At 49.3% G+C, this 27,505-nt stretch overlaps 1 protein-coding gene across 1 annotated transcript in view; it reads left to right on the plus strand.

Annotated features, from left to right (window-relative positions):
• The first annotated feature begins 11,067 nt into the window (after nt 1–11,067).
• Nucleotides 11,068–27,505, plus strand: part of OPRD1 (opioid receptor delta 1) — a 35,172-nt gene continuing 18,734 nt past the window's right edge. The window contains exon 1 of the mRNA XM_036867319.1: nt 11,068–11,491. Coding sequence (XP_036723214.1) covers nt 11,277–11,491 — 215 coding nt within the window. The 5' untranslated portion in view covers nt 11,068–11,276. The remainder of the gene's footprint in view (nt 11,492–27,505) is intronic.

The raw sequence follows: 27,505 nt of genomic DNA on the forward strand, positions 1-27,505 counted from the left end.
CCCTGGAGCCGCTGTGGTTGCCACGGCACCTTCCCTGGGCTCCTCTCAGTGTAAACCTGAGGGCTAGCTGTTTTGAAGCAAATGGGGGAAAACAGAGAAATTCTCCCACGAATGTGGGCAACTAGCAAACAGCCTGCCTCTCCTTGGAGTTCTTTTTGATGCCTCACAGGTGGGTCTTAGGGCCATGAAGTTCAACTCCTCCATTTAACAGGTGAGGAAACTGAGGCCCAGGGTGCTTAGTGTTTCACAGAGAGGTTTTGTGCCGTGGCTAGGAGGGTCTCTGGAGTCAGAGAGACCTGGGTTGCAATCCAGCTCCTGCATGACATTGGGCAAGTTCCTGAACTGCTCTGAGCCTTGGATTCCTCGTCTGTAAACTGAGGATCATGACACTTCTTCCCTGAAAGAGTTAGGTGAAGGGTTAAATCATATCATATACATAAAAGTGCTTCCAAAATGCCTGGTATGTGAATAGATGCAGTTGCCCAAGGTCACCCTGCCTGGTGTGGGAGAAAGCACATTGTTACATGATTCAGGAGACACAGATAGGTTCTGGTCTTGACTTTGCTACTAATTTGCTGCGTGTAAGTCCCTTCACCACTCTGGACCTCAGCATCTTTTTCTGTAAACGAAGGGAGGGTTGGATGAGACGATGCCTAAGTTTTTTTTCCCCAGTCCTACAGTTCTGTGCATCTGGTGACAGAATGCTAGTCCCAGGGCTCCTAACGTTGTGTTTGTTCACCACACCACCCTGCCTCACCGCCAAAATGGCCCTGGGACCCAGCCAGGAGGCCAGCACCCTGAGCCCCAGGGCCCTTTGCAGGAGGGGGAGAGATGCCCCTGAAGGCAGGATCTCTCCACAAGGGCTGAGACTGTCGGCACTCAGTCTAGCCCCCCAGCGTCCTCCGCTGGTTCAGAGTCCTGCCCAGGCTTTGTGGGGAGGACAGGGATGGTTGGAAGGGGGAAGAAGGAGGCCAGGGACTTGCCGGTGGGGAATACCCATCTGATGAGGTCAACCGAAAGCAATTTCTAACACCGTCAAGTGTGGAGTGTGGAGGTGAGAGAAGTGCAGCATCACTGCTACCGGAGAGTAATTACTGAGGTTAGACAAAGAGGAGAGATGGGAGTGGGTGGCATTAGGGATCCAGTGGAGGGAATGGGAATCCAAATTCGGGGCAGGAGGAGGTGAGAGTGGTGGGTTGGGGAGCTGAAGGGAATGAGTGGAGAAGAAAAAGTAGAGAAAGGAAAGGGAAGAACTACTTTCTGTAGAAGGAAAATGATAGCCTGATAGAAAAAAACAGGAGACAGATGGAGCACGTTCACTTCCACCATCCTGTGGAGGCAGGCGGGGAGGTAGTGTGCACTGTCCTCGAGGGTAAGTCCGCGGAAGGCCCTTCTCCCCACTGCGCAGCGCTTGATGGGCTGGGCTGCTGGGGCCCCGGGCCTCCGAGGCCCCTTGCCTTCTGCCTGTAGCACCGAGGCCTCTATTCACGCAGACGTAGTTGGCACTGAGCTGGGGAGCTCTGAGCCTGTCCCGTACTCTCCTCCCAGCCACTGTTCCTTCCCTGCTGCCGCTCACTCATCTTTCAAGCCCCACCCCCCTTTTCTTTTAAAGATTTTTTTTTTGATGTGGACCATTTTTAAAGTCTTTATTGAATTTGTTACAATATTGCTTCTGTTTATGTTTTGGTTTTTTGGCTGAGAGGCATGCGGGATCTCAGCTCCCGGACCAGGGATGGCACCTCCTGCATTGGAAGGCAAAGTCTTTTTTTTTTTTTTCGCCACACTGCGCAGCATGCGGGATCTTAGTTCCCAGACCAGGGATCGAACCCATGCCCCCTGCATTGGGAGTGTGGAGTCTTAACCACTGGACTGCCAGGGAAGTCCTTCAAGTCCCTTCTAATCCCTCCCCTCATCACCCCCCACTCTAAACAAACACATCCTGCAATTTGACACTGGGGAATGAACTCCAGGCAGGCCCCAGCACACTCTTCAGCACATGTAGCCAACACTGGCTAAATGCCAGGGATGGATCCATCTAAATCTGGGATCACTTTGCCTCACAAGATTGAGAAAGGAAGTTTGATATAAACATGGGTTCTTGTTATTAATATTAGGCATGATTATTGTAAGAATAGTACTAGTTAAGACAAGAGCTTATTGAAGACATCCCTGGCGGCACAGTGGTTAAGAATCCGCCTGCCATCGCAGGGCACACGGGTTTGATCCCTGGTCTGGGAAGATCCCACATGCCGTGGAGCAACTAAGCCCACGTGCCACAACTACTGAGCCTGTGCTCTAGAGCCCATGAGCCACAACTACTGAAGCCGGCGTGCCACAACTACTGAAGCCCGTGCGCCTAGAACCCGTGCTCCACAACAAGAGAAGCCACTGCAATGAGAAGCCCGTGCACTGAAACAAAGAGTAGACCCCGCTCACCGAAACTAGAGAAAGCCCATGCACAGCAACGAAGACCCAACGCAGCCAAAAATAAATAAATAAAATAAATTAAAAAAAAGAGCTTGGGCTTCCCTGGTGGCACAGTGGTTGAGAGTCTGCCTGCCGATGCAGGGGACACGGGTTCGAGCCCTGGTCTGGGAGGATCCCACATGCCGCGGAGCAATTGGGCCCGTGAGCCACAACTACTGAGCCTGCGCGTCTGGAGCTTGTGCCCCGCAACAAGAGAGGCCGTGACAGTGAGAGTCCCGCGCACAGCGATGAAGAGTGGCCCCCGCTCGCCACAACTGGAGAAAGCCCTTGCACAGAAACTAAGACGCAACGCAGCCAAAAATAAATAAATTAATTAATTAAAAAAAAAAAAGAGCTTATTGAATGTGTCAGGCACTGCAACAAGTTCTGTATTTGTATTACCTCATTTATCTCCTTCATAATCCTATAAAATAGGTATTATTATCATTTCCTCTTAATAGATGAGGAAAGTGAGGCTTGGTGAAGTTGAGAAACTTATCCAAAATCACATAACTAGTATGTGGCCAACCCAGTTTTCAAACCCATACTCTTAGAGAGTCCCACCTCCCAGTCTCCAAACAAAGTTGTAGTCATGCCAATAAACCATGTCTACTTATTCTTGTGTCATTCTTCTTGGATGTTACCCACACACTGGTACCTCCTTTAGGAATGCTTTAAGCTACAAGTAACCAAAAAACCATGACTAGGAGTGGCTTAAACAAAAGGTCTTGAAGTCCAGAGCCGGGATACTTAGAGTTCAACAACATCACCAAATACCCAGGCTTATTCTGTCTTTCTACTGACAACCTCACTGGTTTTTCATTCTTATGCTTATTGATTTGTAATTGCAGGATGGCTGCTATAGCTCCAGGCATCATACCAGCATCCCAAGGGGTTTGGGCAAACAGTTTTCTTCTGATGCGGCTTTACTTTTTATTCCGGAAAAAATGATGTCAAGCAGACTTCTCTATACATCTCATTGGTTACATATCCATCCCCAGACCAGTCACTGATGTAGGAAGTTATGTATCATGATGGCTCCTGATTAACATATCACACCAAAACCTAGGGACTTGAAACAATAAGCATTCATTATTGCTACGAGTCTGTGGATCACTGAATAGTTCTGCTGATCTGAGCCAGGCCTGGCTGATCTTGGCTGGGCTTCCTCCTGTGCCTGTGGCCAGCTGTTGGGTCGGCTGGGAGTTGCCTGGTCTAGGATGGCCTTACTTACTCACATGTCTGGTGTTGGCTGGTTGCCAACTGGGGTGATGGAGTGACTAGGTTTCTCATCCAGCAGGTTAGGCCAAGCTTGTTTCCATGGCAGTGATAGGGTTCCAAGAGATTGGGTGGAAGAGGGCAAGGCCTCCTGTGGCCTGGACTCTGGACTGGCACACTGTCATTTCCATCATACTCTTATGGGCAAAGCAAGTCACAAGCTGGGCCAGGTACAGGGGTGGTGAAATAGATTCCATTGCTTGATGGGGAGAGCTGCATAGATGCAGAGAGTAATGAAGGATTGTGACCATTTTGCAATCTACCACAGATTACCATGATTCATTTAGGCCAATTCATCCCCTGAGGCAGGGAAAGGGCTCCCTTACCCCAGATCAAGGGAATACCCCTACCTCCTGATCAGGTTACAGTTGCAGGAAATAAAGGGAGGACATGGCTTGTGGGCAGACTGTTGACAGTGTCTGGGCAGGGGGTTAATCCCAGGCACAAGGAGGAGGAGGGAGATTTTGCAGCTTCAATTTCTCCAGGTCACCTTTTTTCTTCTGAAGAGGGTAATTTTCATCTGTCTTTTGTTGATGCCTGGTCTGGGCCTCATGATGGTTCCTCTGACAGGCATATGCATTTCCTCCATGACACTCAGGTGCAAAAAAAACAATTAAAAAAATAAATAAATAAAATGAACTCTACCTCTGCCCCCATCCACTAGGGTTGTGGGAAAATCCAGTGTCAGTCACTGGAGGGCAGGCCAGGGGGTCATCTAGTCCTTCTGTCTGAGGTTTGCCTGATCTAGGAAACATGGGGCAAAGCCTTTGGCATTTGGTACATTCAGGTTCCTTCTGAGGTGCTTTTGTCCAAGCCCCAGGGGTCCCTTCGAAAGCAAGAGACTCTATCTCTGCTCTCTTGACCCTGAACTTACTGCAAAATTTCCAGGCCCATGGGAATTCCCTGGTGGTCCAGTGGTTAGGACTCTGCACTTCCACTGCCAGGGGCCTGAGTTCAATCCCTGGTTGGGGAACTAAGATCCCCCCAAAGCCGCAGCGCGGCCAAAAAGAAAAAGAAAAAGAAAACTTCCAGGCTCTTACTAACCATTAAAATCTTCACTCAAGGAACCTGCAACCTCTTCTGTCCTTCCCTTCTCAAAGAATCAAACTGTCTCCTGCCTTGGTCACCCTCTCTCTCCAGCTCCATTCCCTCCTCTTCCTGACAGACCCAGGCCTCCTGGCAACATCTGGGTGGAATAGTTTTCTAGGAACTCAGGACCTGACTATGCTTCTGGGAGGAAGATGAGCCCCAAGAGAGCAGACGATATGTGATAGAAATTAATCTGAGGGAGGAGGGAAGAAAGCAACATCTCAGTTGAGACGGGGCGGGGGTGTAGGAGTGGGTTAGGTGACAAAGCGGCTTGGGAGCCTGCAGTAGAGTATTCCAGGCAGAGGCGCCATCATCACAGTAATAGCTAACATATTGAGCACTGCCTACATGCCAGGTCCCATGAAGCAGGTGCTTTTGCTGTTCCCACTGCATGAAACTTACAGAAGAAGTTAAGGAACTTGCCCAAGGACATGCAACTAGTGAGTTGCTGAGCTGGGATTTTCAATCCAACCAGTCTGATGCCAAAGCCCCACTCTTAACTACTTAGATGAACCCAGATGTGAGAGAAGCAGGTTATTTGGAGAACCATAAGGAGTTTATTTTGGCTGGAACATAGCGTGTGAAGGGGAAGGTGGTACAAGAGGCTAGCAAGGCAGAGAGGTGCACGTGTGGAGAATCCTGCAGCCACGTTTCTGCTTGCAGGCAGCGAGCCTGGAAGCAGGGGCTCAATTTCAGAGTCTATTTCAATAATTTCAGCAAGAAATGATGATGCATAGACTAGGCAGACAGTAGTAAAAACAAAGAACAATGGCAGGATTCATGGGTTATTAGGAAGAATGCACAGGACTTGGTGATTACCTAGAGGTGGGGGTTTGGGGGGGGGGAAGAGAGAGGGGTCAAGAGTGACCCTCAGCTTTCTGATTTGGGCAACTAGACGGAAGGTCCCAACCCTATTTCCTTTGCTGGCTTGCTATGAAATCATCTCAGCCAGGCTCTCTAGCTATCTGTCTTCCTAGCTATAAAATGAAGATAATGAAACCTGACCTTTCCATTATCCAGATGGTGTCAAGATAATACGAAGTCATCAATTTCGAAGTGCTCTGGAAAGTCAAAAGTACTTTGCAAATGCAAGTGGTTATTATTTCATGGTTCTCGCTAAGGTCCTTCCTCCTCCTGGGGCTTGCAGATGGAGCCAGACTAAAGGCAACCCAGGGGAGCTGCTCGCTCACTCACTCACTTGGAGGCAGTCACACTATTTCCATCAGGCAGTGTCTCTTTGGCAGGTGGGAGCCACAGTCCCACGTACTAAATTGTTAATAGCTTCCCCGGGGAGTTCCTTTCTGCTCCGACTCCTTCAGTAATTTCTGTTTCTCTACCACTGACGCCTTCTGATGCCCTGGGTTGGCCCAGGATTCCCCATCCATTTTTGTTTTTGTTCTAATCTGAAGTCAAGGATGGGGTCAAGGAAAATGGAATCGTTTGGCAGCCCAGGCATGGAGGGCTGCATCTTCTCTGCTCCACCAAGAGCAGGGATGGACTCAAGAATCTCCTGAGTTCACGTGACTCATCGCCCTCCACAGCGGGGAAACTGCTGAACAGAGACAGCAGCCATGGGTTCTGGTGTTTTTTGGGGTGATGACTTTCTAGGCTCTGCTCTGAGAGGGAGTAGTGTGGTTGTCAGGAGTGGCTTTTGGGCAGGTCACGCAGACCTGGCTTGGCATCCCTGCTCTGGCGTAGGCACGTAACCTAACCTCTGCAAAACGGAATAACAGTAGAAAGACCTCACACCTCTAGAGCTGCCGAGAATTAAATGAGATAATCCACAGAACACTTGGCCCCGTGCGTGGCACACAGCAAGTTCTCTCTAAATGGTAGCCAACAGGATTATTTATGAGTTGTGACCACAGAAATGAGACTGTCTTTTAAAGATAAATAGACTAGAACACTCACATTCAGGTAAGAGTTGATCTCTTCAAAGTATTCATTTTGGGAGGCCACTGGGGAAACCCCTTTAGATGCCTTTCAAGTTTCCATGTGTCCTTCCAATGTCCTGGGTGGGGGGAGGAATTCAGCTCCTTAATCATTTGGGGCTGCTGTAACAAAGAACCATAACTGAGTGGCTTATCAACAACAGACATTTATTTTTCACAGTTCTGGAGGCTGGACGTCTCAGGGTGCCAGCAGGGTTGGGTTCTGGTGAGAAACCTCTTCCAGGCTGCAGACTGCTGCCTTTCGGCAAGCAAACTCTGAAAAGGCGCAGCCCATGACAGCACGTGTGCTTTCTTAGCAATTATGTCGCTCTTGTACTTGGTCATTTACATATCTGTCACAGCTTCTTGATTGCGAGCTCCTTTAAGAGAGCAATGGTCTTACTCATGCTCCTGGTTTCGTAACTTGTGCTCATGCAGCCCTTTCTCGGTTGGAAGAGCATCTGTCGTTTCACCAGATCCTCACCCAAATCCTGCCCTTCTCTACTTTATGGATGATAAAACTAAGGCTCAGAGAAGTTAAGGGAAACTCTTTTTCTGTCATTTGCCTCCACCATAGCTATGGCTTTCCACCATAGCATTTCCTTACCCAGGAGGGACTCAAAAACATCGTGGAATGCAATTAAAAAAAATTCTCTTCAGCCCAGTATGGCTGGGGTATGCGATTAGGGTGGGGTTAGGGGTGGAGTCAGAAGAGGGCGGCAATAAACCCTGGTTAGGTCCAGACTGGGGAGGGCCCCAAATGCAACGCCAAGGGGTGAGAGCAGACTTGCTTGGTGACAGCCAAAAGCCAAGGGTGGGGGGTGGAGCAGGGAACTAGTATAGATGGTCCCTGATTTACGGTGGTTCGATTTATGATTTTTTGACTTTACAATAGTGCAAAGCTGATACACATTCAGTAGAAACCGTACTTTGAATTTTGATTCTTTCCAGGCTTGTGATATGCGGTATGGTTCTCTCCTGTGATGCTGGGCTGCGGCAGCGAGCCGCAGCTCCCAGTCAGCCAGGCAATCACAACAGCAAATAACCAGTACAGTTACAACATCCTGCACCCACACAACCATGCTGGTTTTCACTTTCAGTACAGTATCCAATAAATTACATGAGATAGTCAACACTTGATTATAAAACAGGCTTTATGTTAGATGGTTTTGCCTGACTATAGGCTAATATAAGTGCCCTGAGCATGTTTAAGGTAGGCTAAGCTATGATGTTCGGTAGGTTGGGTGTATTAAATGCATTTTTGATTTACCATGATATTTTCAACTGACAATAGGTTTATTGGGACGTAACCCCATTGTAATTGAGGAAGATCTGTACTTCAGTTCCAAATAAGATGTGATTGCAGAGTTTATGCAAAGGGTTTTAGTTGCTTAAAAGAATTCCTAGGGGGGCTTCCCTGGTGGAGCAGTGGTTGAGAATCTTCCTGCCAATGCAGGGGACATGGGTTCGAGCCCTGGTCTGGGAAGATCCCACATGCCGCGGAGCAACTAGGCCCGTGAGCCACAACTACTGAGCCTGCGCGTCTGGAGCCTGTGCTCTGCAACAAGAGAGGCCGCGATAGTGAGAGGCCCGCGCATCGCGATGAAGAGTGGCCCCCACTTGCCGCAACTAGAGAAAGCCCTCGCACAGAAACGAAGACCCAACACAGCCAAAAATAAATAATAAATAAATAATAAATAAATTAAAAAAAAAAAAAGAATTCCTAGGTACTATATGAAGCTATAAATGCTGTGTCTCCCTCATCGGAATGGGAACTCACCAAAGTTGGAATTGAGCTTTCTAGTCAACCACGCATCAAGCACTAAGGTGGAGGTACAGAAGTGCACAAGACCTATTGTACAGGTGATGCACACAAATCCAATGATTGCCCAAATAAATATGTGGGAAATTCTGTAAGGAAGAGGTACATGACGCTATGAGAATAACAAGGACACCTGGTCTAATTGTGTGTGTGTATGGGGGGGGCAGTCAGTGAAGCTTTCATGCGGGAAGTGATATTTAAGCTGAAACTTGAAGGATGAATAGCATTTAGCCTGAGGAAATGGCTGAGCCTTCCAAGTGGAAGAAATAGAATATGCAAATGTCCTGAAGTTGGAAAAATTTTGGCTTGTTGGAGGGGTTGGGAGGGGGCCAGAACTCTAGTAAAATAGCCCTCCTTCTTCCTGTCTCAATGTCTCTCCCCCGGCACCAGAAAAGTCTCTGTGGATAGCAGCCCCTTTGGGACAAGGGAGCGAGTTTTGGCAGCATATGTGACCACAGAGCAAAAATCACCTGCCTGACGAGTCCTTAGATGATTGGGTGGGAAAGCCTTGGGGTGTGGAATCTGCTGTAGCTGGTAGAGGGGCTTGGACAGCAGCTGGGAGGGACAAAGAGAATGGACAGAGGGTGAACTTGGGAATTCTGTCTTTGTTCTTTCTGGGAAAGGGTAAGAGCCTTGCACATAGACAGATGACTCAAGCCAGAGAGTGATGTGAATGAGGGGTCCTTGCCCAACCACTCACAGGGCCAAGAGTGTCACCCTAGAGCCCAGGAGCCCCAATATTGTCCCATTCCATTTCCCTTGGGACTTTTATTCATCCAACAAGTATTTCCTGAGCACCCACTATGACCCCAGCCTTCCACTGGGTCCAGGGATCAATCAGGTCTGGTCTTCCGAAGGAGAAAACAAACTTGGATAGAAATAATTACCATATGGGATAATTTAGTGTTAGACTAGTCTTCTCGTCTGTAAACTGGGGACACTAATAATAGAATCTACGCCAAAGTGTTGCTGCATGGATAAAGGGCTCAGCACAGTGCTGGAGCAGTAGGGAGGATGTTCTGGGAAGGACAGGAGTCCCAAGAAGGAGGATGGCTCTGGGTCTGGGCTGGTCAGGTTAGGGAGAAGGTGTAAGAAATAGCCCCCTTCCATCTGCACCTACAGCAGCCAGAGTGATCCTTAAGGTGGTCTTTGAGACCCTGCCCACCACCTCATCCCCTTCTCCCCACACTCCCTTTCTGCCTTCTCCTCTTCCTGGCCTTTTAATCCCTCTGACCACAGGGTCTTTGCACATGTGGTTTCTTTGTCTGACATGCTTTTCCCTAAGTCAGTCCCTCCTCACACTTCACATCTTACCTTAGGTGTCATTTCCTCAGGGAAGCTGTCCTGACCCCTGGGTTTTGTAGGTCCTGCCACAGGAATGCCTTGCTTTCTTTCACTTTTCCTCCGTGTGTAACTGTACCTTCATCAGTGTGGTCCTGGGATTGACGTCTCTCTCCTCCACTGGGCTGTAAGGAGGCAGGGGCCGCATCTGGTTTTATGCACTAGTGGCTCCCCAGTAGTACCTGGTTCTTTTTTTTTTTTTTTTTTTTTTTTTTTTTTAAAGATGAGTTAATCTCATCTTACTTTTTACTGATCTTTTTTTTTTTTTTAAGCACTTTTTTTTTTATAGCTACTTTATTTTTTTTTTTATTTTTTTTATTTTTGACTGTGTTGGGTCTTCGGTTCATGCGAGGGCTTTCTCCAGTTGAGGCAAGCGGGGGCCACTCTTCATCGCGGTGCGGGGACCGCTCTTCATCGCGGTGCGCGGGCCTTTCACTATCGCGGCCCCTCCCGTTGCGGGGCACAGGCTCCAGACGCGCAGGCTCAGTAATTGTGGCTCACGGGCCCAGCTGCTCCGTGGCATGCGGGATCTTCCCAGACCAGGGCTCGAACCCGTGTCCCCTGCATTAGCAGGCAGACTCTCAACCACTGCGCCACCAGGGAAGCCCCAGTACCTGGTTCTTATATTCGGCACCCAAAAAAGTTCTGTTGAGCAAATGAATGGAGTAAAAGAAAGCCATGGATAGTAATGGTTATTTATGGAGCATTTACTGCGTACCCTGCACTGAGCTAAGTTCTTTACCCGCATCATTTTACTAATCTCCCCTACAACCCTCTGAAGGAGGTGGTGCGATTATTCTCATTTTTCAGAAGAGAAAAATGAAGTTGAGAGAGGTTAAGTGACTGGCTCAAGGTCACTCTGTTTGCTAGTGCAGGAGTGAGAGATGGGATTCATATACAGGTCCTTCCAATCCCAAAGCGGCAGAGGATGCAGAGGTGAGTCCCGGCTGGGGTGGGGGCACACCCGAGCCGGCGGAGCATCCCTAGGGCGGGAGTGGGTAGCTTCCCTGGCTCCACTCCAAGTTGGTGGTGCAGCGCCCGCCCCCGGTCGCGGGCGCAGACTGGCTGCCGCCTCCGGGCCACGTGGTGCCTGCGGCGGGCGCGTCCGAGGAGCCCGCAGCTGTTCCTGGCTCAGAGTGGTCCGGGCTCGGAGAGCGGGCGGGAGCTGGGGGCCGGGCCGGTGCGGGCGGCGAGGCGGGCGGAGGGGGCGCGGAGGTAGCCGGGCGGTCCGGGCGCAGCAGCCGGCGGCGTCGGGGCCGCGGCCTCGTCCCTTGGCGCGCCGCTCGCACCGGGTTTCTGCGCCCAGGGCGCACGGCAGGCAGGGACGTGGCGCCGGCCGCCTGGCCGCCATGGAACCGGCCCCCTCCCCCGACGCCGAGCTGCGGTCCTCGCTCCTCGCCAACGCATCGGACGCCTTCCCCAGCGCGGGCGCCAATGCGTCGGGGCCTCCGGCAGCACGGAGCGCCTCGTCCCTCGCCCTGGCTATCGCCATCACCGCGCTCTACTCGGCGGTGTGCGCCGTGGGGCTGCTGGGCAACTTGCTCGTCATGTTCGGCATCGTCCGGTGAGTGCGCTGCAGGCTGGTGCGTCGGGCTATGCCCCGGGGTGGGTGGGGACTACGAACCTGGGACCCTGACCTTAGACCCCGCACTCCCGGGGCCTCCGGACTTCCTGAAGGGGGCGCCCGGGGCCCAGCGGAAAGACCACTTCCATCGCGAGGGGGACGCTGGCGCGCGCGCGCGCCTGTGTGTGTATGTGCGTGTGTTTGTGCGCGCCCGCGTTTAACTAATAACATTTGATCATCTGTTGGCATCCCCTATTTCTGTATCAGTCTATGTGGGACAGTTTGGCGACAGTTGTGTGTCTGTCACAGTTTGTGAGTGCGTGATTTTGTTTGTGACAGTACAGATGTGTGTTTGGACCTCCAAAAACCTGGTAGGGGTGGGCAGAGATGCCGGAAGTGCCATGGGCCTCTGGTGAGACAGCAGTGTGTGGGCTGACTACACAGGTGAGGGCACAGGAGCGCTTGTGTGTCTGCATCATGCCGAGGGGGCACTTACCAAGTCACACTTGGGGATCTGCTGGGGTCCCAGTGTTGGTGTGTGTGCTTGTCTCACACTGTCAGTTTGTGATTCTCTCTGTAGGAGCACATGACAGTGTGACTGTTGTTTCTTGTCAGACCCCTGAAACCCTCGGAGGAGGAGAGCATCCAGAGTGGCTTTGGACACTTGTGTTTGTGCACCTGTGTGTGCGTTTGTTAAGGGGTAGCCATGGTTCCTGGGTACAGTGGGCCAGCTAGTCGCTCTCTGCTTCCTTCCCCAGTGGCCCTCTGGTCCTGAGCTCTGGACGTGATTCAGAGAGACCTCAGATCCTCCTCACAAATGCTCCCTCTCACCTTCTCCTCCTCTCCTCTAACAGTCTTGTTTTCTGGAAAAGACAAAAGTGATTTGTTTGGGCTGGAGTGGAGTTTGTACTTTCATCTGAGGAAGTGAAGTTCGCTTCTTGGTATCGATGTTCAGTGCGGGGACCTTCTCAGAGAGTTTAAAACATCATTGTCTTGCCCAAAAGCAGCCTTCCTGACCCAGCTCTGCCAGTGCAGACACTGGCAAAAAGAATTGAAAGGAAACTCCTATCCTTATAACAACAAAGATGCCCTGGTATTTACTGTTAGTTGGAAATGGGTCATCCACGGTGGTTGACCAAGAGTACAACCCTAAACTTCTCTGGGCTCTGGTGTCACCAAGCCGGGCAGAAGGCAGAGGGCAGATTGTGGATTCTGAGGTGGGAGATGTGAACTGTGGTCTTGGCCCAGTGGCTGACGCCTATCACATTGGGGGCCCATTCCCCCTGCCCCACCATCTGCCCCATCTGCCTCAGTTTCCCTGTCTGAGGGATAGAGACCCAATCTCCTCAGTTGAGAATATGAATTCCAGAGTATGGGGTCTCTGCCGGGCATGGTGCAGTATACTGGAGCGTTGCGTGGGTGTGTGGGTGTTGAGGGAGCTTTGGCGTCGATGACTCCAGGGGAAGCTTTGCTCCCCCAGGAAGAGTGGAGGGCACAAGAATGTCCTGTGCTTTCAGTGACTCATCACCAGCCACAGTGGGAAAATTCCCCCAAGCACAGGCAGGATTGATCTTTGCTTTGCATTTTTGTTGGTGATTCTCCCCACTTTACCTTCGGAAGTCATGTGGCCTGTAGACTTGGGTCAACCTGAGTGTTAATCCCAGCCACGAACTGGCTCTGTGACTTGGATAAAACACTTTGTCTCTTTGAGCCTCAGTTTCTTCATCTATAGAATGGGGGAATAATAAAAGCTTCTTCGACAGGGTTTTTGTGAGGTGTCACTGAGCGAGCATATATAATGCAGCTGGCGTGGTGCCTGGACCCAATAAGTGGAAGCTGTGTGTATGATGCGGATGAGTAACTTTCCAGATTCTTCAGAATCCAGTGCCTACGACAGAGGAGAGTGAGGGGGCGCTTGTCCTAAGGTGGGCCTGGGAATAGCTCTGATTCAGGGAGTCCCAGGTTCCTGGCACTCGTGCTCTCTAGGGGGGCTCTAAGTGCTCTGATCTGGGGAAAGCTGAGTGTCAGTGTGTTCGGTCCCATCTCCAGTCTCTTTCCTGGGGCCTCTGGCTGGTGGGCTGATGAGCACAGCTCCCCCACTACCACTGAGCCAGGGGAGGGCCTCTTACTTCTGAGGGTCCACTCAGGGCAGGCCCTGGGCTCTGCCTGCTAGGGTACTCCAACCAAGCTTCCCAAAATCACATTGTCAAATGCATCTTGGAAGCAGCATAGCTGGCCCCTCAGGTCCCTGTGTTGCTAAGACATTTCCTGGGCCAACCATCTATGTGATCACTGTATCTCTGGGCCCGACTGATTTAATCCTCACCTACAACCCTGTGGGATAGGCCTTAGCATCCCCGTCATTGTCACCTCCATTCTGCAGGTGAGGAATCTGCAGTTCAGAGGGAGGCAAGGTGGCCTGTTCCCCTTAGGTCCCACAGCTGGCTCCAGACCCAGAGTAGAACCCTGGTCTTGTCCAGAACTTTTTCCAGAGCTGCCTGGGATAGGGGACAAAGAATTGCATGGAAGGAGGGGGCAGAATCCTGTCCCTCCTCTTGTCCTAGCATTCTCAGAGAATGATGGAGACAAAAGGACAATGAGCCTACACATTATTCAGCACTCGTATTTTAGGCTGCCGTCCTTGGGGAGGGGAATGACGGGCCCCTGCACTTAGTCCTTCCCCACTGAAAGGGAGGCTAGGGACAGGGCAGCTGCCTGGGGCTTGGCTTCTGCTGGTAAAATCCCAAGAGCAGTGCAGGGAGGGGAGCCAGGATGGAGAAAAGCCTCTGGTGTATCTGTGGTTCCCTGACACGCCATGCAGAGCCCAGCCCCACCAGTAAGTGAGTCAGTTGATTGGTTGAATGAATGAGTGATTGAATGAATGAATTCTGCCTGTCAGTCCTGAGCTGAACCTATCTGGGGAGCAGGGGAAGGTTTGCAAAGGAAGATCCAGAGGACCATTGGGGCAGAAAAGCAGGGAGGTGTAGTGGCAGAGCTGGGGCCAGAAGCAGACGCATCAACGTGCAAATCCTGAGTTCAAAGCCACTTATTTGTTGTGTATTTGGACTAGTGACTTCACCTTTCGGAAGTTCATTTCTTCACCTGTAAAGTGGAAGTAACAGCAGTGCATCTGGGGTTGTGGTGAGGATTAAATAACATGTTGTGTCTGAGCCTTTTAAGCCCTTTGAGAACAGGGAGGGTCTCTATGTGAACGAATGAAAAGAATTAACTCATTCAAGAAAAATCCTATGGACGCACTGTGCTAGATGCTGAGATATGATGGTGGGGAAGAAAATCCACCGTCCCTGCCCTCATGGAGCTCAGGTCTGGGAGAAATAGGCATTCATCAGCCAGCCATCCAACAGATTTAAGTTTGTAGCTGTGGTGAGGGCCGTGGAAGAGTATGAGCGAGCTGTGGGAGCCCACGATGCAGGGAGGGTCTCACCTGGTCTGGAAGTTCAGGGAAGGCCTCTGAGGAGCTGAAGGATGAGGAGGGGGTGACTAAGTAAAAAGGTGAGGGAAGAGCCTGTGACGGGAAGCCTGACATGGACGAGGGGCTGAAAAAACAGAACACAGGTATCTCAGAATCCCAGAGCACAAAGCACTCTCCGTTCCCTCCTACCCCCAACTCTGACCCTCTCCTTGATCCATGGACCCTCCCGAGAAGCCCACTCATCCTTCTGGATACATGAGAGGGGCCTCTGGGAATCGCACTCTGAGCAAACAGCCTGTGGTTCCTGAGGGTTCCATGAAGTGTGAGCAGGAGTTCTGGGGATGTGTGGTCCCCAGGCAGACACTCCCTACCCCTGCAGGGTGAGTTCAGCCAGGGTGGTGACTTGGTGGGTCTTTAGAGCAGACACCCAACAACCCCTCCTTCTGGGTGCAGTCATACCCTGAGCAGGGCTGGCATCTCAGAGTTCCCATTGGCAGCCCTCTAGGCAGGGTGGAGTGTGAAGGGCTTAAGGACCCCCGCATCTCTGATGGGTGACCCCATCTTCTCTCTACATGGCTCAGAGCTTCCCAGTTTGCCTGTCCTGAATCCGGTAGGAGATTGGAGTCAATGCTTCTCCACCTGGTCTCTTGTCCACCTGCCCTGTCCCCGGCCTCCACCTCTCCCTGACCCTGGTTTCGGCAGGTTTGCACCTTGCTGTGTCTCTCACCACCCCCATCACCCCCACCGGGCCTCCCTGCCTCTTACCAGCCCGGTCTGCCTCTTCATGACTCTGTTTCAGACTATGCGTTTCTCTGCCCCTTGAGCTCTTCCTGGTCTGGTGTCTCTTCTGACTCTTGTATCAAATGCCAGCTCTGCCACCTGCTAAGATCTTTAGCAGGTTGGGTGGCCACTCTGCGCCGCAGTTTCTCCATTTATAAAATGTGGATCGTAGCACCTGCCTCAGAGGCACCTTTGTCTTAAAGATGACAAGACGACGTTGATAGAGCATCGTGTTTTCCCTCCCATCCCAGGTGACTGCAGCACAGAGCAGGGAGGGGAGGTTGGGCCTGGCAGCCTAGTGTGGGGTGGGGCCATGACAGGTGAGTAAGGGTTCTGGGTGTCCCCTCTGTCTACTACTGAGGTGCCAGGGGTTGCTGGGACAAGTGCTCAGGGTGAGAGCTCTGAGTCCCCGTCCTGCTCTTGGGGACCCAGCGTGAAGCCCTTGTCTCCTTGTCTCCCTCCCCTCTCTTGTCCTGATTGGGGTCTGCGGACGCAGGGCTCCTGGGCCAGGAGAGATCCCAGTGAGGTGACACAGTGCAGTGGTGAAGGTCATGGCTGGGGGTCAGGTCATGCTGGTCTCCATCGCCGCTCGACCATGTCCCAGTGTTGTGGCTTTGGGCAAACAGCTTAACTCCCCTGAGCCCCATTTCTGCATTTGCAAAATTGGGGTGATCAGGATAGGTTATTGGGAGCATTAAGTGAGATCATGAATGTGAAGGTCATAGCACAGCACCTGGCACATAGTAGGCCTTCAGTATGTGTCAAATGCCGAGATTAACAGGCACCCCTGCAGCTGCTCCAGGCAGGCAGAGCTGGTGGCTGTGAGACCTGATTGTCTACACTTTCCACCTTGGGTCCTTTCCTGTTTCCTGCATCGTCTGCATGTTTACTCATTCAGCAAGCCTTTGCTGATGCTGACCCGTGGCAGGCCCGTCCAGCCTCAGCTCCCACTGCCCAGACTCTCAGCTTAAGCCTCAGCATGGCCTCTGGCTTCTGATGTACCCCCCAGGACCCCCTAGTTAGTTACAGCTCCAGGGGCAATTGCAGCTTCCTGGAGCTGAGGGAGTCCAGGGGGGCACCTGACCCAGCCAGAGCAGGTGGTGTCTGTAATGAGTCGTGAAGGGGGAGCAGTACTTGGCTCCACAGAGAGGGGGGTGGTGCATTCCAGGCAGAGGGAACAGCACAAGCAAAGAAAGCTTCAGCAGATGATCGGATGGCAGAGCTGCAGAGGGCAGGGAAGTTCACCGTGGCAGAATGGAGAGAGCCAGGGGCTGGGCTGGCTGTGAGGCTGCAGAGGCCATAAGGACCAAAACAGGGAAGGCCTTGCAAACAGGTGTCCTCCTCACCGTGGTTGTCAGGAGCGCCTGCTATGTGCTGAGCTGCGGCCAGGCCCTGGGGCCAGTGATGCACCCACGGACCTTCCAGAATTCCTGGGGGAGGGTGCAAATATTAGAGGAACTCCATGGGCCAGCCCCAGGGAACTGGAGGGAGTCATTCTGGTGAGGGGGGGTGGGGAGGGAGGACTGAGGAGGGGCCTGGAGTCCGGTCCAGCGTGGCTGTGTTAGGGGCCAGAGGCCGTGCTGTGGCTCGAGTTGTGAGACTAGACAGGTTCTTGGGGCCCATGGTAAGGCTGCCATGCTGGGAAATGAGGGAGCTTTTGGTCACAGGACATGGGGAAGAGGACTTTGGAGCAGTCTGTGCAGAATGGAGTTCAAGAGGACAAATTTGCTGTGGGTGGGCTTGGGGTGGATTGGAAGGGGTCAGCTCAGGGTGATGGAAGAGAGCTGGGTGACCTGGGACAGACCCCAGAAACCCTGGCCTTGGTTGTTCCTTTCTAAGCCGGAGCGCTGTGGGACCTGCAGAAGGCAGGAGGCTGGGCCGGATGAGCTCTGGCGAGGCGAGCAGGGAGGGCAGCAGCCCTGGATGGTGTCCCCGAGCCTCCTGGCCCTGCCCCGGGGCCTAGCTTCCCAGGTCTTGGGTTCATTTCCTGGGGAACATGTGTGACTCACAGACACACCGGGGAGAATCCAGAGGAGTCACTCCCGCGCTCCTGCCACGTGCCAGAAGCTCCTCCAAGCTGCATGACAGGCCTGCGAGGGTATGAGAGATGAGGGTGAGAAGGCTCCGAGGGAGACTCTCACAGCCAGAAGGGGGCGCACCCAGGGCTTTCTGACTCCCAAACCCCTCCACGTCCACTCTGTCACTGCCATCCACGGGACACATGGGGAATGGAGGCGAGAGCTGGGCTGTCTAGTTAGAGGAGGGAGGACCAGGGCTGGGGAGGAGGGCAGATTGCTGTCTGCAAACCTCCGAGGCCTCTGTGTGGGGTGACAGCACTTGGGAGCCTGGACATCAGAGCCAGACTGACCTGGGATCACATTTACTAAGAGAGTGAGCTTGGGAGATACATACATAACCTCCCTGAGCCTCAGTTTTCTCATCTGTGAAATGGGAGTAGCAATAGACCCTCATAGGGTGGTTATGAGAAGTTCATGAGGCTTCATGTGAAGGACTTCAGTACAGAGCCAGGAACTTGGTAAGTATTCTATAAACATTTTCTATTATTATGTCTATTTAGAAGAGGAGTGAGACTTGCTTCTCACTCATTTGATCGACATTTATCGAGCCCCAGAGGAACTAGAATTATTGGGTGGATGCTAAAGGGAAACTTTGTCAGCTCAATACTAGACATTTTTTTTACAATAAACACAGTAACATAAGTCACCATAAGTAACACTGTAGTTATTTCAGAAAATACTGAGACGATTAAGCAGAGACAAACATTACCCATAATCCTACCATAAAGAGAAAAGCTTTGTCATTTTGGTGTATTTCCTTCCCATCTCTTTCTGTGTCTCTAGCTCTGTGTTTGTTTGTGTGTGTGTGTGTGTTTTAATAACATCTGTATCATACTATATTGAAATAATGATCACATCATATATAATATTTTGTAAGCTGCCTTTTCACGTACCATTATGAGTGTATTCTCATGTTATCAAACATTCTTTGAAGACATGATTTTTGACGGCTGCATTGTATGAATGTCTTCTATATGGGGGAACTTACATCGTTTCCCATATTATGCCAGTCTAAATAATGTGTCTGTGAACATTCTTGAACCCATATGTTTGTGCACATCTCATATTATTTCTAGAATAAATTTTCTAATAGAGCTCTTCAGGAAGGTATGGGCTTCTGTGTAATATAGGGAGTTTCCCGTCCCTGAAGCTATGCAAGAGGGCACTGGCAAACCATTGTGTGGAGGTTTGGCACTGGAGATTTGGGTGGAGAAAAGATAGACATACATAATTTCAGGCTCCTTTCCCCACAGCTGAGACTGGAGGAAGAATGCTTCTCAGATTCTGTGATCTCAGATTTCCCTTCTCCCCTTCCTGGCGGATGATGCCTGAACTTTAGAGGACGGGGGCTGTGCAAGGGCAAGGCATGATTTCATTAACCTCGGAGTCCTGGGACCTCGAAATCTAATTGGCTACCCAGACATCATAACATGCACAGGAAGAGGGATAATCGTGGCGTAGAGCAGAAAGCCCGGCTTAAATTAGCAATTTACCATCTTGCAGGCTACAGAAGCCCCATTACCAGCTGTGCGGCATGGGGTGGGGTGGGGTGGGGTGTCTGGGTCGTGTTCTATTGATTTAGAGCTCCCAGTCCAGCTGCAGAAATCAGCAGCTTTGTCTCTGGCCGGGGTGGGTGTGTGCAGCAAGAATTTTTTCTCCTGTAGCTTCCCAAGTCTTTCTTGATCAGTGGAAGGAACTCAAACTTCAAAGTCCTGTGAGGTCAAAGAGTCCCATTCAATAAACATGACACAGGGAGAGGTAGAAATGGCCTCACTCCCCTCCCCTGCCGAAGTAACCTTTTCACCAGGGCGTAGAATTTTGAATCACGGATGATTATTCTCTTTATTGCACATTTATTTTGTGCCAGGCACTCTGCTTAGAGATGTATATATATTATCCTGTTTAATCCTCACAGACCTCTATTAGGTGAGTGCAGTTGCCCCCATTTTCTAGATGAGGAAACTCGAGGCTCAGAGAATGTTTGATATAACATCCTCAAAGTCCTGGAGTCGGATTGAAGTCAGGTCATTCTGATCGCAGAGTCTGCACTTTTTTTTTTTTAAATTGAAGTATAGTTGATTTACAATGTTGTGTTAATTTCTGCTGTACAGCAAAGTGATTCAGTTATACATATATATACATTCTTTTTAATATTCTTTTCCATTATGGTTTATCTCAGGATATTGAATGTAGTTCCCTGTACTATACAGTAGGACCTTGTTGTTTATCCATTCTATATATAATAGTTTGCATCTGCTAATCCCAAACTCCCAATCCCTCCCTCCCCCACCCCCCTCCTCCTTGGCAACCACAGGTCTGTTCTTTATGTCTGTGAGTCTGTTTCTTTTTTTTTGGGGGGGGTGGTATAGTTCTTTTACAATGTTGTGTTAGTTTCTACTGTACAGCGAAGTGGAGTTCCCTGTGCTATACAGCATGTTCTTATTAGTTCTCTATTTTATACATATTAGTGTATATATGTCAATCCCAATCTCCCAATTCATCACACCACCCACCCCACACCCCCCACTTTCCCCCCTTGGTGTCCATATGTTTGTTCTCTGCATCTGTGTTTCTATTTCTGCCTTGCAAACTGGTTCATCTGTACCATTTTTCTAGATTCCATATATATGCATTAATATACGATATTTGTTTTTCTCTTTCTGACTTACTTCACTCTGTATGACAGTCTCTAGGTCCATCCACGTCTTTACAAATGACCCAATTTCGTTCCTTTTTATGGCTGAGTAATATTCCATTGTATATATGTACCACATCTTCTTTATCCATTCGTCTGTAGATGGGCATTTAGGTTGCTTCCATGACCTGGCTATTGTAAATAGTGCTGCAATGAACTTTGGGGTGCATGTGTCTTTTTGAATTATGGTTTTCTCTGGGTAAATGCCCAGTAGTGGGATTGCTGGGTCATATGGTAATTCTATTTTTCCTTTTTTAAGGAACCTCCATACTGTTCTCCATAGTGGCTATATCAATTTATATTCCCACCAACAGTGCAAGAGGGTTCCCTTTTCTCCACACCCTCTCCAGCATTTATTGTTTGTAGATTTACTGATGATGCCCATTCTAACTGGTGTGAGGTGATACCTCATTGCAGTTTTGATTTGCATTTCTCTAATAATTAGTGATGTTGAGCAGCTTTTCCTGTGCCTCTTGGCCATCTGTATGTCTTCTTTGGATAAATGTCTATTTAGGTCTTCTGCCCATTTTTTGATTAGGTTGTATTTTTTTTTTAATATAGAGCTGCATGAGCTGTTTGTATATTTTGGAGATTAATCCTTTGTCCATTGATTCGTTTGCAGATATTTTCTCCCATTCTGCGGGTTGTCTTTCTTCTTGTTTATGGTTTCCTTTGCTGTGCAAAAGCTTTTAAGTTTCAGTAGGTCCCATTTGTTTATTTTTGTTTTTATTTCCATTACTCTAGGAGGTGGATCAAAAAAGATCTTGCTGTGGTTTATGTCAAAGAGTGCTCTTCCTATGTTTTCCTCTAAGAGTTTTATAGTGTCTGGTCTTACATTTAGGTCTTTAATCCATCTTGAGTTTATTTTTGTGTATTGTGTTAGGGAGTGTTCTAATTTCATTCTTTTACATGTAGCTGTCCAGTTTTCTCAGTGCCACTTATTGAAGAGACTCTTTTCTCCATCGTATATCCTTGCCTCCTTTGTCATAGATTGGTTGACCATAGGTGCATGGGTTTACCTCTGGGCTTTCTATCCTGTTCCATTGATCTATATTTCTGTTTTTGTGCCAGTACCATATTGTCTTGGTTACTGTAGATTTGTAGTATAGTCTGAAGTCAGGGAGTCTGATTCCTCCAGCTCCATTTTTTTCTCTCAAGATTGCTTTGGCTATTCGGGGTCTTTTGTGTCTCCATACAAATTTTAAGATTTTTTGTTCTAGTTTTGTAAAAAATTCCATGGTAATTTGATAGGGAATGCATTGAATCTGTAGATTGCTTTGGGTAGTATAGTCATTTTCACAATATTGATTCTTCCAATCCATGAACATGGTATATCTCTCCATCTGTTTGTGTCATCTTTGATTTCTTTTATCAGTGTCTTATAGTTTTCTGAGTACAGGTCTTTTACCTCCTTAGGTAGGTTTATTCCTAGATATTTTATTCTTTTTGTTGCAGTGGTGAATGGAATTGTTTCCTTAATTTCTCTTTCTGATCTTTCGTTGTTAGTGTATAAGAATGCAAGAGATTTCTGTGCATTAATTTTGTATCCTGCAACTTTATGAAATTCATTGATTAGCTCTAGTAGTTTTCTGGTGGCATCTTCAGGATTTTCTGTGTATAGTATCATGTGAGTCTGTTTCATAGATGGGTTCATTTGTGTCATATTTTAGATTCTACATATAAGTGATATCATATGGTATTTGTCTTTCTCTCTCTGACTTACTTCACTTAGTATGATAATCTCTAGTTGCACCCATGTTGCTGCATGGGTGGCATTATTTCATTCTTTTTTATGGCTGAGTAGTATTCCACTGTATTTATGTACCATGTCTTCTTTATCCATTCATCTGTCAATGGACGTTTAGGTTGTTTCTATGTCTTGGCTGGCTATTGTGAATAGTAGAGCCTGCACTTTTAACCATTGCCCTGTCCTCTGCCATCTTGTATATCAAGTTCAGCCCCTCTGATTTACAACTGAATAAACTGGGGCCTGGAGGAGTTCTGTGTCTTTTGAGTCAGTGGCCAAGGCAGGACTGGAACTTGCCTTTCCTAACCCCTTGCCTCCTCTTGCATCTGTTTCCATGCTTGGGCTTACCTGGGCTAAGGGAGAGCCAAAGGGTGACTGGGAACAGGAGTAGCTGGGAGCATGAGACGTTAGTTCCTACACAGGGCAGTCCAACTTGGGGACCACTGACAACACCTAAGAGGCCCAAAGAACCCAAGTTCCCTGGGGCAAGGCCAGCAGCTAGTGAAGCAGCCATATCCTTCAGAGACTGGATTCAAATCCAGGTCTGCTTCTTGCTGGCTTTCCACCCTTGGGCTCACCTCACAGAGCCTGTTTTCTTATCTGTGAAATAGGGATGATAGAAAAACATCTACATTGTAGGTAAGCATACATTCAGCAACTCCTCCTAAGTATCAGGCAGAGTTCTAGGTGCTAGGTATGCAACAATGATCAAGACACAGTCCCTGTCCTCATGGAGCTGACATTCTAGTGGGGAAAAGATAGACAATAAAGAAATAGATGTAAGGCCAATGCTATAGGCAACGAAGTCAACTAAAACAGGCATGGTGAGAGAGAGTGGTGGGGCTGCAGATGTAGATGGGGAGGTTGGGGAGGAGGAGACAATTGAGCAGAGGCCACTTGCTAGGAGGAAGTGTTTTAGCAGGGGGAACAGTGAGGGCAAAGGTTAAGGGAGATGATGTATGGCCTTAGCACAGGGCCTGGCCCATAACAGGAAGTTGTTGGTGATAATGATGCCTTTTGGCTGGTTGCCTAGGACTTGGGAATAGGGGCAAGGATTAAGCCAAGAGAAAGAAACTGCTTCTCCCGGCCAGGCCAGATGCCCCTGCAGGACAGATGGAGGTAATTTGTTTCCCTTGGTTACAAAAACTCATCTTCCTGAAGTGCTAGGAAATGCCCCACATCTAGTGATTTTCCATTCCTCCCAGTGAAGAGGGAGCAGAGCCCACACGTGGTCAGAGGGCTGTCCTGCTGGGAGGGGCAGGTGGCCACAAGACGCTTCCTCCACAGTCTCAGGGCCTGGTCATCCCAGGTACGAGAGAGGTCAACAGCAAAGAATGGCATATTGACTTGTCGGACTTAACACCAAAAATAGCACTGCTGACCTTTCTTGAGGGCTGACAAGGTGAGCAGCTCTGTGCCAAGCGCCTCACATAAATGATCTCATTTAATTCTCCCAATTCTTTGAGCTTGGTACCATGTTTCTCTCCATTTGACAGATGAGGCCACTGAGGCTCAGAGGTGATAATTCACTTTCCGAGGGCCACAGTGGGTAAATGGCAGAATCAGCCTTGAACCGAGGCACCTTGATTCCAGGAGCCCACTCATGCGGTGTCCAAGAAGGAACGTCCGTGAAGAAGGTCGAACCCATGATACCCTCTGATCCCAAATGTGGAAAAATGACTTTTTCATACAGCCAGGGATTGGGAGAGGCCATGGAGCAGGATTGATTTATAGTTATTAAAATACTGAATTATTAATAAATAAAACAAAAGTGAAACTCTATTGTGTGTCAGGCAGAAGGAAGTATAAGTAATGCCCAGCATGGCCAAAGGCCTAGAGGTGGGAAGCCTGGGCTTTTCGGAACACATGACTTTAGACCGTGGTTCTGTCCACACTGTGCTTCTGGACAAGCACCTCTTCTCTTTGGGCTATAGGTTCCTTCTGTGAACGAAATGGGAATGTATTGATGCCCGCTTTTCCCGGTGGGTGTGAGTCAAAGGAGAGAATGTGTGTGAAGCGGTCTGAACGGGGCCTGCCTTGCCCATTGTCCTCAAGGAGTGGCCCTGGGGGGTGAGGCATGGGGCTGGGGGTGTGTGTGTGTGGGAGGGTACAGATTAGGCAAACTGTAGCATCCATATAAGGTCACTAAGGATGAAAAACTTGAGGGCAATTTTTTACATGGAATTATGGGATTGGGACATTTACTTGGCAATGGTAAGTACTCAAAATAATTAAGAATTCACCAATTACAACTGTGGCAAAAATGAGCGTGCGTTTTTTTTCTTTTTTTAAATACATTTATTTATGTATGTATTTATTTTTGGCTGCACTGGGTCTTCGTTGCTGTACGGGCTTTCTCTAGTTGCGGAGAGCGGGGGCTACTCTTCGTTGCGGTGTGAGGGCTTCTCATTGCGGTGGCTTCTCATATTGCGGAGCACGGGCTCTAGGCACATGGGCTTCAATAGATTTTTTTTTTTTTTTTACCTTTTTTAAATATAAAAGTTTTATTGAGATATAATTCACATACCATACAATTCACCCATTTAAAGTATAGCAACAGAGTTGTGTAACCATCATCACAACCAATTTTAGTACATTTTCATCACCTCAAAAGAAACCCCATAACCACGAATAGTCCACTACCTCCTTACACGCCCTGCCCCAGGCCTGGGTAACCACCAATCTACTTTCTGTCTCTGTAGATTTGCCAAATCTGGACATTTAATATAAATGAAATCATACAATATGTTGGGCTTCAGTAGTTTTGGCACGTGGGCTCAGTAGTTGTGGCTCGCGGGCTGTAGAGCGCAGGCTCAGTAGTTGTGGCACACAGGGCTCAGTAGTCATGGCACACGGGCTTAGTTGCTCCGCGGCATGTGGGATCTTCCCAGACCAGGGATCGAACCTGTGTCCCCCACACTGGCAGGCGGATTCTTAACCACTGCGCCACCAGGGAAGTCCCAAGCATCCGTTTTGGCCATATTACAATGCTCCATACAGGAGACCGTCCATGCAAAATCTCACTTATCTTCACGACACTTCTGTGAGGTAGGAACCATCTGCCTGTTTTACAGATGAAGAAGCTGATGCTCAGGGATATAAGACTTTTGCCCAAGGACACCAAGGTTAGTAAGTGATTGCAGGGCCTGCCCTCTCCATTTGATGACGCTGCCTCTCATCACACTGGACCCCTGAAACAACCCAGCGTGGTGGCGGTTGTCATTGTCCTTTTCCGGGTGAGGAGATGGTGCGGCTTCTTGGCACCATCCTTAGCCTAGAGCATGGCTTTCGGCTCTGTATGAGTCAAGGTCCTACCAGAAAAGAAAAAAGACCAGTAAGATATATTTTGAGGAATTGGCTGATGCAATTGTGGGATCTGGCTAGGCAAGTCTGAAATTTGTAGGGCGGGCTGGCAGGCTGGCAACTCTCAGGCAAGAGCTGATGCTGCGGTCGACAGGAGGAATTTCTTCTTCCTCTGGGAAACCTCAGTTTTGCTCTTAAGGCAGACCCTCATTATCATGGATAATCTCCTTAATGTCAACTGACTGCAGATGTTAATGACATCTACAACATCCCTTCACAGCAACACCTCGATTAGTGTTTTATTAAATAACTGGGTACTATAGCCCAGCCACTTTGACACATAAAATGAATTACCATCACAGGGTCAGACAGACCTGGGCTTGAGTCCTGGTCCTACAACCTATAGGCTGTGTGACCTTGGGCAAGTTTATCTGCCTCTCTGAGCCTCAGAGTCCCCTTGTCTGCCAAATGCAGTGATAGTGCTTACTACCGTCATTTGTTGTGAGGATTAAGTGCAATGATGTAAATCAAGTACCTTCATCCAGTGCCTGTCATATAGGAAAAGGGGAGACACAAACATTGATGGTCTTGAAATGGGTGTTTTCTGGTTGTAGTGTAATTGCTTGTTCCTGTGTTTGACTTCCATTTTACACTGGTGGCTCCTGGAGGGCAGGAACTGCATCCCCTTCATCTTCTATCCTGTTTCGTAGCTCAATCCCTGACTCTGAGGAGGCATCACTGAGTGTTTCTTAAATATCTAGTTGGCACTTTGTTAATGAAATTCCCTCTGTGGGGTTCTTGGGATCTATAATAAAAATCCCCCAACTACAAGAGGGAAAGAAGACATGTAGGAACCTCAGGCCTCTGTTTCCTCTAGAGAAACCCCTTACTTTTCGGCTTAGTAAGTCTTTCCTCCAGGGAGCCTTCTTTGATGCCTCCTCTGTGTTCCCACAGTGTCCTATGTGTCCCCATGAGACCATACACTTTTCAAACTGCTGATCGCTCATTTCTCTCTCTCTCCCCGAATGAGGGGGTGTGGGGTGGAGCGAGCATCCTTTGTTTGTAGCTGGAGCCCCAGTCTAGGGTCTGACACTCATGCAGCATGTCAGTACGTGTTTGTAGGAGGGATGTGTCCTATTTCCAGAGACCCATGGGCCGACATGCCACCCTTAAGGAAATCTGCTTTCTCAGGGCTTCCGTTGTGTCTGGCTGCCCCATGCCCTGGTCCAGCCATCCTCATGCCAGAAGCAGAGCCAGGATGATGGAGAAGAGCTTCTCTTCCCTGCATCCCACGAGCATGTTGTGGTTCTTGAACTGAACCGAGCAAGGTGTCTGCCCTGTTTATTGCTGAGCGCGCCCTGGTCGGCCTCCCCACTCCTGTGCCGCTCAGGAGCTCTGTATAGCCTGTTCCAGTCCTTAATCTTCTCTTGTGACACACTCGCTGGGCCTCGTTATAATTAACCACTTTCCTTCCTCAGGCTTTGCCAAAACTGAGATAGCTACTTCATTTCTGGCCTCTCGCTACTCCTGTGAAATGGTGGGCAGGGTTGTAGCTCCCAGCGCTTGCTGCCCAGCCCTGCTTGTTTTGCCAGCCAGAAGAGCAACCACCCTTTGTCTACAAATAGAGGGAGCCCCAGCTGGACCCTGGTTGGCTGGCAGTTGTTTTATTTAAACTGTTTATCCCCCAGCGTGGGCAGAGCCTTTGGGATCACTGCTGTAGCTCTGCCTTGGTTTCTTCATTTGTAAAACAAAGGGGTTGAACTTGACAGACAGGGAGAAGATGGGGTAAAGTCAGGACTCTGGGTTCTGGAGTCAACCCAGGCCTAACCTAGGCCCTGCCACTCCCAGCTGCGGGACTTTGGGTAAGTTACTTCATCCCTCTGAGCCTCAACATTGCTCACCTGTAAAATGGGGAGAATAATGCTCACCTCCTGTGATGGTTGTGTAGATTCAGTGGGATAGTGAACACCCATATGGC

The sequence above is a fragment of the Balaenoptera musculus genome, chromosome 1 (assembly GCF_009873245.2).
Source record: "Balaenoptera musculus isolate JJ_BM4_2016_0621 chromosome 1, mBalMus1.pri.v3, whole genome shotgun sequence".
NCBI classification, from domain to species: domain Eukaryota; kingdom Metazoa; phylum Chordata; class Mammalia; order Artiodactyla; family Balaenopteridae; genus Balaenoptera; species Balaenoptera musculus.